At 41.5% G+C, this 18,440-nt stretch overlaps 1 protein-coding gene across 5 annotated transcripts in view; it reads left to right on the top strand.

Annotated features, from left to right (window-relative positions):
- ptprdb (protein tyrosine phosphatase receptor type Db) overlaps positions 1 to 18,440 on the top strand; it is a 131,458-nt gene that overhangs the window by 108,928 nt on the left and 4,090 nt on the right. For all 5 annotated transcript variants that reach the window (XM_055223646.1, XM_055223653.1, XM_055223651.1 and 2 more), the window contains 9 exons: positions 3,051 to 3,226; positions 6,579 to 6,698; positions 7,997 to 8,151; positions 11,178 to 11,463; positions 15,736 to 15,914; positions 15,998 to 16,124; positions 17,443 to 17,568; positions 17,642 to 17,796; positions 17,898 to 18,033. In XM_055223646.1, the coding sequence (XP_055079621.1) occupies positions 3,051 to 3,226; positions 6,579 to 6,698; positions 7,997 to 8,151; positions 11,178 to 11,463; positions 15,736 to 15,914; positions 15,998 to 16,124; positions 17,443 to 17,568; positions 17,642 to 17,796; positions 17,898 to 18,033 (1,460 nt within the window). The remainder of the gene's footprint in view (positions 1 to 3,050; positions 3,227 to 6,578; positions 6,699 to 7,996; positions 8,152 to 11,177; positions 11,464 to 15,735; positions 15,915 to 15,997; positions 16,125 to 17,442; positions 17,569 to 17,641; positions 17,797 to 17,897; positions 18,034 to 18,440) is intronic.

Raw genomic sequence — 18,440 nt, 5'->3', positions numbered from 1 at the left:
CTCGGCACCAGGCCAGTACCGCCAGAGCAGGACTGGAAGTGTGTTTGTTTTATCAGCACAGAGGGTCTGCTCCAGTCTCCTGCAATAAAGTTATAGCACATCAAAGCTTTTAGCCAAGCTGTCTTTAACGACTGAGGAGGATAAACATATGCTGGAGCTCTTGTATTGTTTGTCTCCATCCCATTAAAAAGACAATGTTTAAACACAGGGTACTTTTCTGTAATTTACTTATAAAGAAAATGTGAGTGTTTGTGGCATGGGGTTTAGATCTGCACAAAAAGAGACTTTCTTTTATAAAAGGAGAGTTCTACTAACCGGATTTTAAACACATCTATACTTAGAAACTAATTAAATGTTACTTAAGGACAATTACAGCAGGGTAGTTACATATCACACAAGAATAAAAAAACAAAGGGTAAAATTGCACAAATAGTGGGACAATTAAGACACGGAAGACACAATTTTATATACTCCTAAATTACAACGCATTTATTCTAGATTTAAAAGTCAGATTTAACAGTTTTTCCAACACCATAATCATAAAATTGTACGGGTTTTGCTGCCTCGTAATTAGGCCTTAAGCTAAGCAGCTACTTCTAAATGAATGATATAAAGTCCTCTTCAGACGATATTGTAGTTGATGTGACTCTGATCCCAAACATTTTGTGTCCGTATCTTTCCTCCTATCGGGATCCCGCTGTTTGTCGACGCCTTCAGAAACCCCAGCGGCAAACATATAGTCACAGATACAGGTCTGCGCGCCGGTTCATGCGTGTACGTCGGAGCCATAGTGTAAGCGTGCATGTTTGAGCTGTGACTCAGTGAATTTGGGGATTATGGTATTAGGATCTAGATGAGCAGGCCTAATCCTAAATCAAACACTCACACAGAGGGCGCCTTGCATCACATCCACACAATCCCCACCAGGACGAGCAGTGTCAGCCCGTCTTACATCCACAGACAGCCCAACAGTCGCATTGCCATTCAGGGCGACACTTCCAAGAGAATACTCAGACTAGACCGTGATCGTCTTAGCGTGTATTCTAACCAAGACAGCCGAACAATGCGTCAGGCCCCCGTGAAAACATTAATCTTCGCTCTGTGACCTCAGATGATCCGTGCTATATTACATCGACATAACCCAAACAAATAATCCATATAGATTGATTCATGTGAAATTGAAATTACACAAACCGTTCATGTTCAATCAGCGCTGACAGGGATTTCAGTGCAGTGCAGCTGTCCCCGTCTCACCGCTCCTCATGGGTCAGCGCATAATTCTCCTGCTCTTTTGTCTTTGGAAGGCACATTCCCATAAGTAATACACAGAACTCCTTATTTTAGGAAGATTAAGGACAAAACTAAACTGTCCGTGCGTGTTTGTAAGGCTCTTTGTTGGGACAGTAGCTCCTCCTCTGGTGTGAAGGTTGAAGTTTGAATCCCACTCTTAACACAAACGTCGTCAGGTCAGATCCAGTGGTCCGCAGGTTGTTTACGGTGCGATTCCAGCTCCAACAGATGAATCGTGCCTTTGTGTTCTCGCAGAAGTAGGGGCTTGTATGTCGTGACTTGAACTCGAGTCAGACTTGAGTCGCTATTTTGAGATTTGACTTGATAAAAGACTTGTACTTGAAGGTCAATGACTTAGACTTGAGCCCTGTGACTGATGCTTCTCCTTGTTTCTATACAGTTGATACATACGGTGCTTAATTTGACAGGAACAAACTGGAACATTTCCCTCCTCACTTCTCTGTTTGTCATTAGGGATGTAACCGTCACTGAAATACTGTGATATTCTAACCTCAGATGTGTTTCAATGATACTGGGGGCTGTCACAATAAGTTAGATTACAGGCTCTCTTCTTTAAATGAATTGTTTTGTTGCAACAATGGCTAAAACACTGAGAGAACTCCACAGACGATGATCCTTTGCTCCATTTCAGTGCAGACTACATGAAATAACTGTTATTAACCACTTTGAAATGTTAATTCTTTCTATTATGACCGTAATCATTCGCACTAAGGTCTTGTCAAGACATTTGAAAAGGAAAAAGCAGCTTTTCTACAACTATTTAATCCTCTCCAAAATATCGCGTATATAAATATCATGTCATATCATTCTAAGTACAATTTAGTTTTAAAATCATATAAATTGCAAGAAGCTTCAGTTTAAAGACTTGAAACGACTAGAAGCTCAAAGATTTGGACTCAGCTTTGACTTGTGGGACTGAGTTGGGACTTAACTTGGCTTTGCCTGTGACTTTGGACTTGACTCAGACTTACCTGTCTGTAACTTGGAACTTGACTCGGACGTACCTGTGACTTTGGACTTGACTTGGACTTACCTGTCTCTAACTTGGGACTTGACTCGGACTTACCTGTGACTTGGGACTTGACTTGGACTTGCCTGTGACTTTGGACTTGACTCAGACTTACCTGTCTGTAACTTGGGACTTGACTTGGACTGGCCCGTGACTTGGGACTTGACTTGGACTGGCCCGTGACTTGGGACTTGACTTTGACTTACCTGTCTGTAACTTGGAACTTGACTCGGACGTACCTGCGACTTGGGACTTGACTTGGACGTACCTGTGACTTGGGACTTGACTTGGACTTACCTGCGACTTGGGACTTGACTTGGACTTACCTGTGACTTGGGACTTGGCTTGGACTTACCTGTGACTTGGGACTTGACTTTGACTTACCTGTGACTTGGGACTTGACTTTGACTTACCTGTCTGTAACTTGGAACTTGATTCGAACTTACCTGTGACTTGAGACTTGACTCGGACTTGAGCCCAAAGACTTGAGGCTTACTTGAGACTTACAAAACAACGACTTGGCCCCACCTCTGGTAAATGTGTGTATTGTGCACTGGTGAGCGTGTGTGCATAGGTGAATATTTCTTTTTTGAGAGCCTTGAAGGTAAAAAGGCGCCGTATAAATGTGACAGTACATTTGTTTCTGTTTATCTCACCGAACGTTTCCACCCAAACTCACTCATCTTTTCGTCTTTGAGCTGCGTCATAACCGTCACTCATGTCTCCACAGGTGTCACGGGCAGCGACTACATCAATGCTAACTATATTGATGGTTATCGCCGTCAAAATGCCTACATCGCCACTCAGGGCCCCCTCCCAGAATCCTTCGGAGACTTCTGGAGGATGGTGTGGGAGCAGCACACAGCCAACATTATCATGATGACTAAGCTGGAAGAAAAATCCAGGGTAAGGAAGTGAGAAGTGGGATAATGAGATGGAGTTTTTTTGACAGGTAAGACGAGGGAAGGAGGCTACTGATAATAAAAACGCTATGAAAGTTAAATTAAAAAGTTTTCACACCAACAACCAATCAACACTTGACCCTTAAAATAGTGTGAACCGTAGAAAGTTGAAGAAAAGTGTCAAAAAAAGTGCACTGTGTAACTTTTCTGGTGGAGAGTCAGCGCCCTGTTTGTCTCCATGGAGATATAATTCCATTGCCTAGAACACATGTGTCAAACGCAAGGCCCACGGGCAAAATGTGGCCCGCCATGTCATTTTATGTGGCCCACAACGAGGTAAATTAAATGTGTGACTGTCTTAAAATGTTAGTTAATCTGGATATAGCAAGTTATACAGCCATATTTTAACATCTATTGAAATACATATGCAGCATTTGTAAATCGAATAAGCAATAAATACAGAAAGTTTATGAACAAGCTAAAAAAGTCATTTATTTTACATCGCATCTGGTCCTTTGAGAGCGACCGTTTTCCTGAAGTGACCCTAGAATGTGTCACAATATGGCTGTAAACTCCATGAAGTTTAAGCAGGAAACTAGGCTAAGTTACTGTTCAGATCTGTAGAGAGGCAAGCCCGCTCACAGTCAGAATGCATCTGTCTTATCGATCTTGCATTTGACTGAACGCAAGATAGATAAGTTTAATGCCATACTGTGGAAATTTTCAGGCAAAGGCAAGTTTATTACAGCACAATCCATACACAAAGTAATTCAAAGTGTTTTACAGAATAAGAAAGACAATAAAATCACAAAAACAATAAATCAAAACATAAATAATCAGAAATACAGTGGTCCCTCATTATATCGCGGTTCACCTTTCGCCGTCTCACTGTTTCGTGGATTTTTTTAGTCCAATTTTCTATGATTTTCCTCTGTGCCGTGTCTCCTGTACAGTACAGAATGTGTTCAGACAAATTTACATAAACGTTGGATCGCAGTGTGACTCTGAAGTGCTGTACGTTTGCAATTTGTTTTCTCCCCGACAAAACCCACAATGTCGATGAAACGTTCTGCACCGACAAAGACGCCGACGAAGGTTTGAACTTTGTGTTTAAACAAAAGAGAAATATGAGAAAACGTTAACGCCTGTGTGAAAAAAGTGTATAAAGTGTGTGGTGAGGGGTTTTACAGACAAAAAACATATAGAATAATGTAAAAAATAAAGCTGATACTTCGCGGATTTCGTTTATCATGGGTTATTTTTAGAACGTAACCCCCGCGATGAACGAGGGACCACTGTAATCATCATAAAATAAAGTAATAATATCTCCATGACACAAGTAGGTGGGGCAAAGTTACACAGTGAATGTTTAATAATTATTTAGCACTTCAGTTTATGACAGAGAAACATTACAACTCTGGTGGGATGGAAGCAAGAAGGGTCAAGTTGAGTTTCGTGACAAAAATCCTTCTCCCCCAGCATTATGACTTTAAATAGCTTTATAATGAAGTGAAAGAGACAGGAGGATTTTAGGACAGAATGGGATAGAGCTACCGGCTGAACGCAGTGAGTGTATGACAGGACCAGATATGTGGGAGGACAGCATCAGTCAAGCTCACTGTTCCAGGACGGGACACAATTCAACCCCCAAACGTGTGGGACAATATTAAAAATATGTCAGTGAGTTAGCAGTAATTGTTGAATACGTGTATCTGACGAGAACAGAGCGCAGTGAGATTGAGTGAGAGCTAAAGGGGGATTAGAGGGAAATGGGGACTATGTCATGAATTAGAAAATCATTTGGCTTTAAGGCACGTCTGTTGTTAACAGAATACACGCTCAAGTAGAGATCCACTGTAATGAGAAAGTCATGTTGGAATGAAATGAACACGAATGGCTGGAGGTGTGAATCGTGATGAAGTTCTAACCAATTATGTCCAAAACCTTCCTGTGAAATTATCCTTTCCTCCCATCTGAGCTCCTTTTTCCGATTAACCTGTCTTGTGTTAAAACTCTGCTTCCTTTTGCAACTTTTTCAACTGTCTCTGTTGTGTCTGTTTGACCCTCAGATGCCCTCTTATTTCTTCTCTAAGGCAAGACCTCTCTCTCTCTAACCCCTTTTCAAACACAACACACATGGGTTTACTTCTCTGTTCAGTGACCCTTTTCACTGTTTTTCTTGTTTTGTTTCTGTAGTAAAGTCAGTGAAATGTGTGAGAATGTTAAAATGTCTTCAGCTCAGCACAAAGCACTAACCTGCTCCTCTTCATCACAAACATACCACATTAGTGTTAAGTAGATGCATGATCACACGCTCACGTTTGTCCCCCGCTGTGTGGTATAATACAGACACTGAACACTTCATTAAGTGAATAAACGAGGATACAATGAAAAGCAGCAGTGTCTTGTTGACCTGATAAGACTAGTGCAGTGAGTCCTTTAAAGACAACAGGCGTTTGTGTAGTGATGTAGTGCACATAATTGGCTTCATGAGGCAATCATTTATTGTGGGTTGGTCCAAAAATCATTTTACCACCTCTTATAATGCAGTTACAACACAGATGATCACAGATGCTCCCACTGTGGGAACATTGCCAACATCTTTCCTTTTAGCACCAATCAAATAACACGAGCGCAGTGCTACCATTTATCAGCCCTGTATCATTCTCACAACAGACATTTACTGCGCTACAATAATGTTTCCCCTCAGGCAGTGGGAAGGCCCCCTACGTGGACAACCATTTTTGTCCCCACAGTGTCTCAAGGTCTGCAAGGAAAACAACAGTTGAAAAGCTGTAATTACAGCCTAAACGTCCCGGGCCAAAACGCATAATCCCCAGTCTGGAGCAGTGGAATGCAGAGCAAGCTGAGCTGAGCTCCCAGCCGTCTTTGATGTTGGGACTGGAGGGATCAGCACATAACATTTGGTTTGGCCTGATTCTGCCCCCTTTTCCATCCTCTGGGAATGTTCCCCTCTCACTTCTGCGGTCTCCAAAGAACTACAAAAATGACGTCTATAACAGGGAAATTTGAGTTGTTTTAAAGCCTGGGAATGCTGGGAATTGGTGTGCCAAAACGCTATAGAGATTTGTGACATTGGAATGTGAGCGGAGGTACAGCTTCAAACACATGACAGTGAACTTTTCCAGGACTATTAGTAGATGTTGATTAGAGCCCACCCACTGATTTAAAGTACTTTTGAAAACAAACAGAGCCGCACATTTCAAAATACAGAATGATCTTGATTCCTTCCCGACACTTTAAATCACTTTTATCACAGGCATGTTTGCAGACTTTTCTTCAGTATAATCTGTGTAGCACTGGTCTCATCTCATGTCCTCTTGTTTCTCCTGAAGGTGAAGTGTGACCAGTACTGGCCGACGCGGGGGACAGAGACCTACGGCCTGATCCAGGTCACTCTGCTGGACACAGTGGAGCTGGCCACATACTCCGTGAGGACCTTCGCTCTGTACAAGGTAAGAGCAGAGCATACATCTGTCACCTGTTTAATTATTTATACTTTTTATGGTCCAACACAAGGCAGCAACGATTCACATGCATCACTGGAAACATGTAGGACGTAAACACAAGCTTAAGTGTATTTTTAAAGATAATTCATTTGGAGATGCAGTAGATACAATTATTAATGCTTTCAATTCTACTTGTTATTTTAGTTTACGTCAATATGTTTCCACGTTAGACACAAAAACGAGTGAATGAAATGGAGCAGCAAATGAGAGCCACGAGAACAGAATCCAGAGAGTCCATCCACTGTAATAAATGTTTTGGGGTTTTTTTTTAACACACAGCGCCATTAATTATTTAGACAGACACCAGAAAACATAATCATATCTTTCATACGCAGCGAGTCAATATAGCGACCATGTTTCATTAGGATCAATAGACTACAGCAGGGAGATGTGCTGCATTTGCTTATGTCAGACTCACTTAAATAGACAAGTGCAAAAACAATAGCCCCGCACTAACATCACTGCTGCACTACAGGGCACAGAGCCACCGGCCGCCTCGCCCTTCACCGCTGTGGAATATCACTAGACCATATGTCAAATTGTCACACTAATGCTCTGACTGGACGCGTTATGAGGTACATCTGGTACAAATGCAGTTATCAAAACACATCAGCTTTGTGCAGACGTGTTAGGGACTGTTAATGTTCAAGGCAAGTGTTTGAAATGTATGTGACTTTAAACATGGCTGGTGCTGTTTCTGGGTTTGGGAAACTAAATTCTGAAAGACTGAAGAAGAAATATGGAGTGAGCAGCTTTAAAAATGTCCCAGTGATGCTCGTGATCCTGGGGGAATATATGAAGAAGTGGTCTGAAAAATAATTAATTCATTTAAAATGTTGTATAATAATAATTATTTAAAATAAATAAATAAATAAATAAATAATAAAAAATAAAATAAGTAATAAATAAATAATAAATAAAAAATAAAGAAAGAAAAAATATAAATAACTAAAATAAACAAATACAAAAATAATAATAAATAATAAATAAATAAAAAATATACAAAATAAATAAAGAAAAAATAAAGAAAAAAATATAAATAATAAATAAATAAATAAATACATAAAAATAAAATAAACAAACAAAAAAATATATAATAAATAAAGTGTTACTTATTACTATAATATAAGGGTACCATTGGAGCTACAGTCCGAATCTCTTGTCATTTTGCCTTTATAAAACAAATATACAGAAAAATTTTGCCAAATAAAAATGAACGACCCTCTTCTCTGTGTCTCCTTCAGAGTGGCTCCAACGAGAAGCGTGAAGTGCGTCATTTCCAGTTTACAGCTTGGCCTGACCACGGGGTGCCCGAACATCCGACTCCCTTTTTGGCCTTTCTGCGCCGGGTCAAAGCCTGCAACCCTCCCGACGCTGGGCCTATGGTTGTTCATTGCAGGTACGTGTGCATCTGCGTGACCGGATTTTCATCACCAAGTGAGAAAATTGAGTTCCTAACAAAAATACTAAAGTATAATGTTCCCTGCAAGTAGGGTCCACTTATGTTCAATTATGGGTTTTACTTGGCAGCGTGATTTCTACAGTACAAGACCTCTTATTTAAAATCATACGTAGAGGCTTGAACTGAAATGAGATTGAGGTGCGATTTTGGAAACCCCAAACTACCTTCTCTGGCCAACGCACACATTCCTCCTCCTTTACCAGTCACCATCACGTCTCAGGTCTAACATCACCGGCCACTAAAGGACCTTTTAATGTTGACTGTTTACTATTTGAGCTGCCGCTGGATCCAAGTTCATAAGTTTATATTCAAATAAGCTGTGAGCCTGAGCAGCAGGAGGCTCGTTCATCGCATGAGAACATTCTGGAAACGTATCATTACGGACTTGGCATATTCTTGAGTTTCAGTGTTGGAATGAATGTGCTATTTGCGCAAACCATTAGGCAGAGGAGAGAGGCAACTGAGAAAAAGAGAGAGACGATTACAGCATTCATGACCTCCTTGGACGAGCGCAGTCAGAGGTAGAATGCTCTGGTTTTTGGATTTATGATATGACCATACTCACGTCACTGTTACTGTGTGTACTGTGTGATCACTGGGTAAGGCTATTTGTACAGCACACTTCATAATTCAAAGTGTTTTACAGAATAAGAAAGACATTAAAATCACAAAACAGCAAATCAAAACATAAATTATCATCAATTAACCTTTAAAGAGGTGAGGCAGAATAAACCCCTTTCAGTCACATTCACAGATAAACAGAACCGTTTGAGTCTGGATTTAAACATTGTCCAAGTCGAGGTCTGTCTCACATCTTCAGGAAGAATGTTCCAGGTTTTAACTGCACAAAACTGAAACACTGATTCAACATGTTTAGTCCTGGTTTAGTCCTGGTTTAGTCCTGGTTTAGTCCCGGTTTAGTCCCGGTTTAGTCCCGGTTTAGTCCCGGTCTAGTCCAGGTTTAGTCCAGGTTTAGTCCCGGTTTAGTCCCGGTTTAGTCCCGGTCTAGTCCAGGTTTAGTCCAGGTTTAGTCCCGGTGTAGTCCTGATCTAGTCCCAGTTCTGTCCCGGTTCTGTCCCGGTTCAGTCCTGCTTTAGTCCTGGTTCAGCCTTGGTTTAGTCCTGGCTTAGTCCCAGTTTAGTCCTGGTTTAGTCCTTGTCTTGTCCTGGTTTAGTCCTGGTCTTGTCCTGGTTTAGTCCTGGTTTTGTCCTGGTTTAGTCCTGGTTTAGTCCTGGTTTAGTCCTGGTTTAGTCCTGGTTTAGTCCTGGTCTAGTCCTGGTCTAGTCCTGGTTTAGTCCTGGTTTAGTCCTGGTTTAGTCCTGGTCTAGTCCTGGTCTAGTCCTGGTTTAGTCCTGGTTTAGTCCTGGTTTAGTCCTGGTTTAGTCCTGATCTTGTCCTGGTCTTGTCCTGGTTTAGTCCTGGTTTAGTCCTGGTTTAGTCCTGGTTTAGTCCTGATCTTGTCCTGGTCTTGTCCTGGTTTAGTCCTGGTTTAGTCCTGGTTTAGTCCTGGTTTAGTCCTGGTTTAGTCCTCAGAGTGTGAGATGGTTCATGTTGTTCTTCGGTGCTGGTCCAGGGAGAGACTTATTCATGAGCGGAGCTGCTTTAAAGCCTCGTTCTGGTTTATTTTTCTGTACTGTCTCTTAAAACATGAGCAGGACAGAGGAGAGGTCAGGCTCCGGACACACACACACACGCACACACACACACACACACACACACAGAAATAATAAATTAATAAGAGTGGAGCGTGTAGCAAAAATGGGAGTCTAAAAATGTACAAAGGTGTGACTGAAGAGGTATGAGCGCGTCGGATTGGTACTTACAGCGATGATAAAGAGGAGGAGAGAGGGAGGGATGAGGAGGGGAGCTGCGAGGGGGCGGAGGTTGGCAGCGGTGGAGCTCTCCCTAATCTCCCTCTACAGCAAGACTCCATCATAATGTGTCTTTACATATCATCTATCCCTTGTATCAAACAATGGAGCCCATCCCATCGTCCCCGCACCCTCTTCACTCTTCACCGCTCACATTAATTTAACCATAGAAAGAGGTTTTAAAATTGCTTGGTCAGAGTCTTATACCATTTAGGAACCAGCGCAGCAAAAGCGTGTTTGGGTGGGAGCTAAGTGTATTATATTCCTGGATTGTATGTCGGTATAAGATGCTAATGCCAGAGAGATGATGAGTCAACACGCATGTCGATTTTACACGCTTAGACAAAAATACTGCTGCCTGGCATCTTGTACTTAATTGATTTAAAACGAAGCACCGTGCAAACACATTTTGGAAATTGGTTTAATGATTCTGCTGTTTTCAAGTGTTCAGTATTTAACTATAACATAACAACGCTGTAACGTACTGTGCCGATGTAGCGTTAATTTTGTAAACTTTGCTTGTTTTTATTGTTGAAAAGTGGCTTTATTTATTTATTAATTTTGACATTGACATGTTTTGAACCCTACATTTTTGTTTGGCTTTTCCATTTAAAAAGGAAAACGTGTTTGTTTGTTCGTTTTCAAGGTTTTCCTTCAAGGTTTCGTATCTTATCACGGATTAAAATTTGACTTAATTCTGGCTTTTCTTAATTAAATATCAGCAACATTTGAACGTGTGCTGTACAGTTTGCCATGTTTAAAGTCAGTGTTAATTACTTAAATCAGACTTTTCAGAGTTTTTCACCATGTTTACTCTCCTGACGTTGAATTTAGAGTGATTTGTGCGTGTCTGAGCAGTCTTTAATCGCTTATTTTCAAGACGCCATTTTGCAGATCAAGCCCCGTTTTCACCGCGACCAACGCCCAATCCTCTCTACTTACTTTGTTCTCCTATTTTACTTTTTAAATTGGTGATACACGCAGGATTCGGCAGCGTAATTCAGTCATTTTGGTACAAATTGGTGCAGTTCTTTTGACATTTACGTCGACATCAGCTCTTTTCTTATCAAAACTGTGCCCGTGTCTTGGCAGCGCCGGAGTGGGCCGCACCGGTTGCTTCATCGTCATCGACGCCATGACGGAGAGGATCAAACACGAGAAGACCATCGACATCTACGGTCACGTGACTCTGATGCGATCCCAGAGGAACTACATGGTGCAGACGGAGGACCAGTACATCTTCATCCACGACGCGCTGCTGGAGGCGGTGACCTGCGGCAACACCGAGGTCCCTGCGCGAAACCTCTACTCCTACATTCAAAGGCTGACGCAGATCGAGCCCGGGGAGAACGTCACCGGCATGGAGGTCGAGTTTAAGGTGAGAGGGAACACACTTCTGGAAAATGTTAGAAAATCTCTACTATAGTTTGTGCGATATATAATTTGTAACTCACACATGTCACAATAGCAAATTTATGACCCTAAAGGTAGAGTTATGCCCAAAAAACTGTTCCAAATGTACGATACGGTTAAAACGCACAAACTACAATAAATAAACAGCAAATTAAACACTTTGGTAGTTCGTCTGCATCGATAATGAGCCATAGATGTTATTTATTCAATCGTCTACAGCTCAAATCTAATCATAGAACAGAAAAATGCAAAAAAGTAGTACAAAGAAAAAGTACTCATGATAAATGCATCTGTTAAGTACTGAATGATAACTCAATATAGTAATTATCATGACAGGCTAAGACGTTGCTGATGTTTAGGGCAATTTTTGATTTTATTTAGTCTTTTTAGCAGGTTTAGTCACAAAAAGAGCCATATCATTCATATTCGATTTAACCCTAAAGCGTCGGATGCGATCGTCGCCAATAGACTCGCGGTTGTGGACTTTCCGTTACCGTAACTCCGCAACCAATCGTACTATCATGTAAATTCAAACGCCGTTTCAAAGCGGACGCATGAGGCTCTTTAAATATGTCACTGTCGTTACGGTAATGCGCTCACGTCGTCCCTCGAAGACGACCAATCAGAGCGCATCGAAGGAAAAATAAGGATGGATATGTAAAATTGAGGTAGTTAGAAAAAAGGCAAAAGTACAAGCTGATACTTCCTTTAACGTGATTTTTATGGCTAAAAAAGAAAAAAATATATGTGTATCTATAACGTGCTCAGTCCTTAAAGCGTTAAAGGCAGTTGACTTGTGATTTTGTAGTTATAGTCTAGTGTAGCGTTCTGGTCGAAGGAAACACGCCAAAGTTCTTCTGGTTGTTTATTTTCTGAGCACAAGGGCTACTGTAGGTCATAACCCACGCCAAAACAAGAGCAAAACAACAGTATAGTATCAACTCAGTAAAGCCCGTCTCCAAAACAGACCAGAAACTGATGAATAAAACCTTCACATCAACTTGTCGGCATAGCAACCAAGCATCACGTACAAAAGTAGTTATATTAACGACATAAAACGTGTCAACTCTGAACTAAAGCACAAAATATCAGATCGTTACAATAGCTATAGTTAGTTTTTGTTAGAAATTCCTTTATAACAGCTCTGATTATGATTTCCGTTTGAGGTTTGCGTGTTTACTTCGTTGCCAGTTGAATTCACAGCAGACGTCGTCCTTGCCACACTTTGAAAAATGACTTCATCCGTAAAGTTATATGTCAAACGCAGGTGGCTTACATATTTCACTGACAGAGCCGGAGTCTGCTCAGTCTCAGCGGGGGCAGGGTAAACACCGCGCCGCTCCATCCTGTTCCCTGGCATTTGTGTCCCGATGACAGCGGCCTCCACAGAATCACAATGAACCCCCGAGACGCACAGACGTAAAGGTGGACGCCGGCCAGCAGGGGGAGTGTTTGAGCACAGAGTTAAAACAGAAGCGGTAAAGTCGGGCGATGACGATATAACTATAGACTTTTGCTGCGTGACAAACAGGAAGTGAGCATCAGCGCGCTTCTGGCTCCCTCGACTCTGGCTCCAGTTCGCTTTCTATTGAAAAGCTGTGGCTCCTCTCTCTGTAACTGCTGCTGTCAGACTCGTCATTTCGGTCTTAAAATGTTCGCGCTACGTGATCCTGGTGTTTTTATTTCACTATTGCGTCCGTAAATCAAGATATGAACATTAATAACAGACGAATGAGGCGCCTTCTTTCCCCGAAGTCGCTCCCAGGTTTGATCGACAGCAAAGGCCCGCCCCCTGCCAAACCAGCGGTGCATGAAAAGAGGCGTTACCTTCAACAGCCTCGCTCCGGATTGGCTCTGTGGTTGCTATGATACTCGTCGTCGGATTTCCAAACTGTAGCTTCCGTCGTTTCTGCTTAAAAAAAAAAAAAAAAAAAAAAGACTGATGTTCATGTCCCGATATTTTAATTTCCTTCCACACCGTAAAAACTAAAAGACAAATAAAGAAAATTAGCCTAACTCTAATACATATAATAACTTTTAAAATAAATACAAAAACAAAACCGTGTTCACCATCACGACCAGCGGTAAAGTCTGACATCTTTCTTTTTTTGCACTTTTTCGCGTTTTCCTCGCTCGTCTTTTTACTTTTTTTTGCAGCTATTATTATTTTTTCTCTCTTTTTTAAACTTTAACCGGGGCAAACATGCGCTCACGTGGCTCACAACGGTAAACTCTTTTTACAAATAAAAGCTATATAAAGTTAATAAAATAAAGACATCGTTTGACAATGTTTTGACACAAATGTAGAACAATCATTTTGAACTGAATTCTGTTATCGTGAAAACAAATATACTGACATTTTTCCTTCAACTTCGCTCCAAATTCGTCCCTGTAACTCCTCGTATCGATGAGCTTCACGCTGTGGTGATGTCACACTCACTTATTCCTCTTCTTTATACAGTCTATGGATAAAACTGAACTCGATGTTATATATAAACGTAGTGCAGCGTGTGCTTGAGCCGACATATTCGCCAAATCGCAAATGCTGCAATTCTTCAGGTACTAAATGTCCTGTAGAAAGAACAGAATCTCTTGTCTTTTAATAGAAAAATCTTGTTTTACCTGCAGCACGTCTACAAACTTTATCAGTTCATAATTCAGTTTTAACGCTCACGGAGTTGTTAACAATGTGCACACTCTACACAATTGTACTTTTTAATAATTTATTCCAAATCTGCCTGAAATATGTCTGAAATGTCAATGATTTTTAAAAATAAATAATGCAGCCATAGATGAATAGATCGCCCTAAGCACTGGCGTGTTTTCAAACTACTGCAAGAAAAACATTTAGAAGAGCTAGATCCCAAAACATAAAAATGGAAAAAATATATATAAAAGTTTGGACACACACTCTCAGTCCATGTTTTTGTTTTTTTTTCTACATTTTTAACACGCAGAAGACATCAAATATATGAATCGAGATATTCAATTCAATTTTATTTGTATCGCACATTTAAATATAACTTAAGCTTCCCAAAAAAGTAAAAAAACAAACAAAACAACAAATAATAAAAGAACAATAAAACAATAAAACACTAAGATATCCTGTGTAGCTAGAATTAAATACCAGGGAGAAGACGTGCGTTTTTAGATAAATGGAATTATGTAGTAAAGAAAAAACGTTACGTAAATTTACTAAATATTTTTCGGCAAAGCAAAGGATGGATACTTTGAGAATTTGAACATAATCTTTTTTTATTTAATGTTTTTTTACTACATAATTCCATATATCTTACTTATTTGATGTCTTCTGTGCGTATATAAAATGCAAAAAGTAGTAAAAATGAAGTAAAAACACTGAAGGAGAGGGAGTGTCCAGACTATATACTTTTAAAACTTAAATAAAACTTTACTTTCTCTTTACACGCATCACCGGCGGGTCACTGTACTCGCCCCTGTATCAGATCTGTGTGTATTCGCGCTTTTATTGATCAAGCGATCCCATCCAAACCCGACGCCAGAAAGAATTACTATTGTTGATCCTGGACGTCTGATTGAACTGGTGAACTGGTGGTTACTGTGGGATTTTCCAGCCACGGTCCATGCGTAAGAAAACAGAGCCGTTCCGATTCTCCCACAGCGCTCCGGTAGCTGCAGAGCGCTCCTTATGGTTCCTGCATTGTTCCCCCCCCCCCCCCTCCTGTCTGTGGTTTTTCCCTCCCGCTCGAGCCCTCACTCTTTTAACTTATGTCATCCCGCGGTCCCGTCTGCTTTTGTGCACGTAGCTCTTTTTGAATGTGTGTGTTCTGGTGTGTTTTTTTTTCCCCCCTTTCTCTTCACTTGGATCGTCTGAGGCTCATATCGGAGTCTAGAGACAGTGTGGGGCCTTGTGGTTTCCTGGTACCCCAACTTTTGATTTTCTCCTTCCTCCGCTCGTTCGTCTTAATACGCGCCCCCCTCCCGTTCGTAACCACTGGCCCGGTCCCCCTCTCGTTGCCCCTCCGTTGTTTAAAGCTAAATATCCCCAGTCCTGTCCGTCACTGTAGCCTGATTTTTCTCATCGTAATCCGAAAAAGAAAACCAACCCATGTGCTTAACGCATCGGAGAGGTGGCCTTGAATCCTCGCCTCCGCTTCCTACGCCGGGTTTTGTTTGAGAGACAGTTTCTGATCTGTGAAATATCTCCCTCTAGGTTTGCGCAATGTTACGACGACAAATGTATATATGTCTGTTCCAGCGTTTAGCCAGTGCCAAGGCCCACACTTCCCGGTTCGTGAGTGCCAACCTGCCATGCAACAAATTTAAGAACCGCCTGGTCAACATCATGCCCTACGAGACCACGCGCGTTTGTCTGCAGCCAATCAGAGGCGTCGAAGGGTCTGACTATATCAATGCCAGCTTTATTGATGGATACAGGTGAGAACGCTTGTGTATTACCTGGTTTATTACTGCTCCGTGTTGCGCAGCGCTGGAAGTAAGACACGTTTCTTCTTCTACAGGCAACAGAAGGCCTACATCGCAACTCAAGGTCCATTGGCGGAGACCACAGAGGACTACTGGAGGATGCTGTGGGAACACAACTCAACCATCGTCGTCATGCTCACTAAACTGAGGGAAATGGGACGGGTAGGTTCTGTTTCCCCACGTACCAAAAAGCCAAACACGGTGCTCTACTTTTTAAAAATCTATAACAATTCAAATTATTTCTGTATTTCCCAAAATCAAAGAATTACAAAGAATTATTTATTTAACCAACTAGAAAGTGGCCAGTCGCAATAATAAACAGTAAAAGTGTTAAAAGCGTTAACGTGGTGCAGTTTTTTTAGGAGGAGTAGTAGTGTGAGTTGTACCAATAGTAAAAACAAAGACACAAGTCAGACTCCACTGCACTGAGAAGGAGAAAAACACCATTCTTAGTGACTGTGTGTGATTATTTCTTGTCTAATCAGTGATAAAGAAACAGAACAACAAACGTAAAGTAGTTTTAATCATCGTTTTTACACTTTACAGTATTATAAACGTTTGTAGAAATTCAGAATAGAGTTCTCTGATTGGGCCCTGACAGAATTTACTGCAGGTGTTCAGTGTTTTCTAACTAAATTCATTAACAAACAATTAAACAAACAATTAATAAACAATAATGCATTAGATATACATAGCACTTTTTATATATCACATTATTCATTCACCCCACACTCCGTCAGAACACCACAGCGCTCACACACACCAGATTCATACTGTTAAGATGGTGAAGTATCACGCAGGTAAACTGGACTCAAATGTAACACAAAGCGAGCAGTCAAAATGTTTTAGAAACTCCAACAGAAAGTGTCCCTTCAACAGGTAATTCAGAATATGGAAAATCAGGCAAATAAACAACTGAGGAAAGATCAACAAACATCTCATCCAACACTGGGAATTCAAAAAGGGGAAACAGGCTGGGGAAATAAACTCAGGAACAGGGATAAATGCACGTTCAGGATTTCAGAGATGCAACAGGATATTTCAGATGTAGGGTGTGATAGTTGCTTTTGACAATCAAGCAAGAACTGACACAACAGAAGCAGTTTATGTAGACGACACTGGGCTGATTAACAAAACGAGAGGCAGCTGCAGGGAAAACAGGGAGGTAACAAAAGAAGGGCCGGAACAGGCTGAAAAAACGGAGCCGGACTGAGGAAAAAATCACACAAACAGGCAGAACTGTGACAGCGAAGTGCCTTTTCGAAGGACATGACAACAGTTTTTTGCCACTAGCGCCTCAGCGTGGCTCCTGAATCCCAGCGGCCTCCCGTCCAAGTACTAACCGGGCCTGACCTCGCTTAGCTTCTGATATTCTGACGAGATCGGGCTTTGGCAAGACAGTAGTTGTAGTAGAATTAAAACGAGCGAAACAGTGTCAATCATATCAAATATTAAAAATTCCTTGTACCGTCTCGTGCAGGAAAAGTGTCATCAGTACTGGCCCGCAGAGCGCTCAGCCCGGTACCAGTACTTCGTGGTGGACCCCATGGCAGAGTACAACATGCCCCAGTACATCCTCCGGGAGTTCAAGGTCACAGACGCCAGGGTAAGTCCGCACTCTGAGAGACGCACTTCCTGTCGCCGCGGTACGACACTAACACGCTCTTTACTGTTTGTAGGACGGCCAATCGCGAACAGTCCGTCAGTTCCAGTTCACTGATTGGCCGGAGCAGGGAGTGCCAAAGTCGGGGGAGGGCTTTATTGATTTCATTGGACAGGTGCATAAAACCAAGGAGCAGTTTGGTCAGGATGGTCCTATAACGGTTCACTGCAGGTGAGGCTGGAAAGTCATGAACCAAAGTCAAAATGAGGCCTGAACACAATTATATTAAAATAATCTGATGACTTTAAATGTGCGTTCTGTTCTTTCTGCAGCGCGGGCGTCGGGAGGACAGGTGTTTTCATCACTCTTAGCATAGTCCTGGAGAGGATGAGGTACGAGGGGGTGGTGGACATCTTTCAGACAGTGAAGATGCTGCGCACTCAAAGACCAGCCACCGTCCAGACAGAGGTCAGACTTCTCAGGGCTGTACTCACCGTTCTTTCAATCATTTCAAATCTTTATGCTTTATTTGCTTTTTTTGAACTTTTATTTCTCCTTTTGAGCTTTCTTACAAATGAACAAACGAACAACATTGACCCATACTATTAATAAATTAGAGCCAGGATCTAAAAAAAAAACAAAAAAACAAAACAAAAAAACAAACAAGATCCCACATAATCAGTCAACTACTCCACTCTTCAGCGTTAAATCTGCAGATCGATCAGAGAAACGGAGGCACGGAGTCACATTTTAAACAGAAGGAGGATCCAAAAATGCAGGACAGCTCTTGAAAAGTGCTTTAATTTAACATCAACAACGATCAGAAGTAAAACCAAACACAAAAATACCCAAAAATACAAGATGTGACGCCGACA

The sequence above is a fragment of the Periophthalmus magnuspinnatus genome, chromosome 1 (genome assembly GCF_009829125.3).
Source record: "Periophthalmus magnuspinnatus isolate fPerMag1 chromosome 1, fPerMag1.2.pri, whole genome shotgun sequence".
NCBI classification, from domain to species: domain Eukaryota; kingdom Metazoa; phylum Chordata; class Actinopteri; order Gobiiformes; family Gobiidae; genus Periophthalmus; species Periophthalmus magnuspinnatus.
The sequence above is the reverse complement of the archived record's forward strand: the minus strand, read 5'-3'. Positions and strand labels throughout refer to the sequence as shown.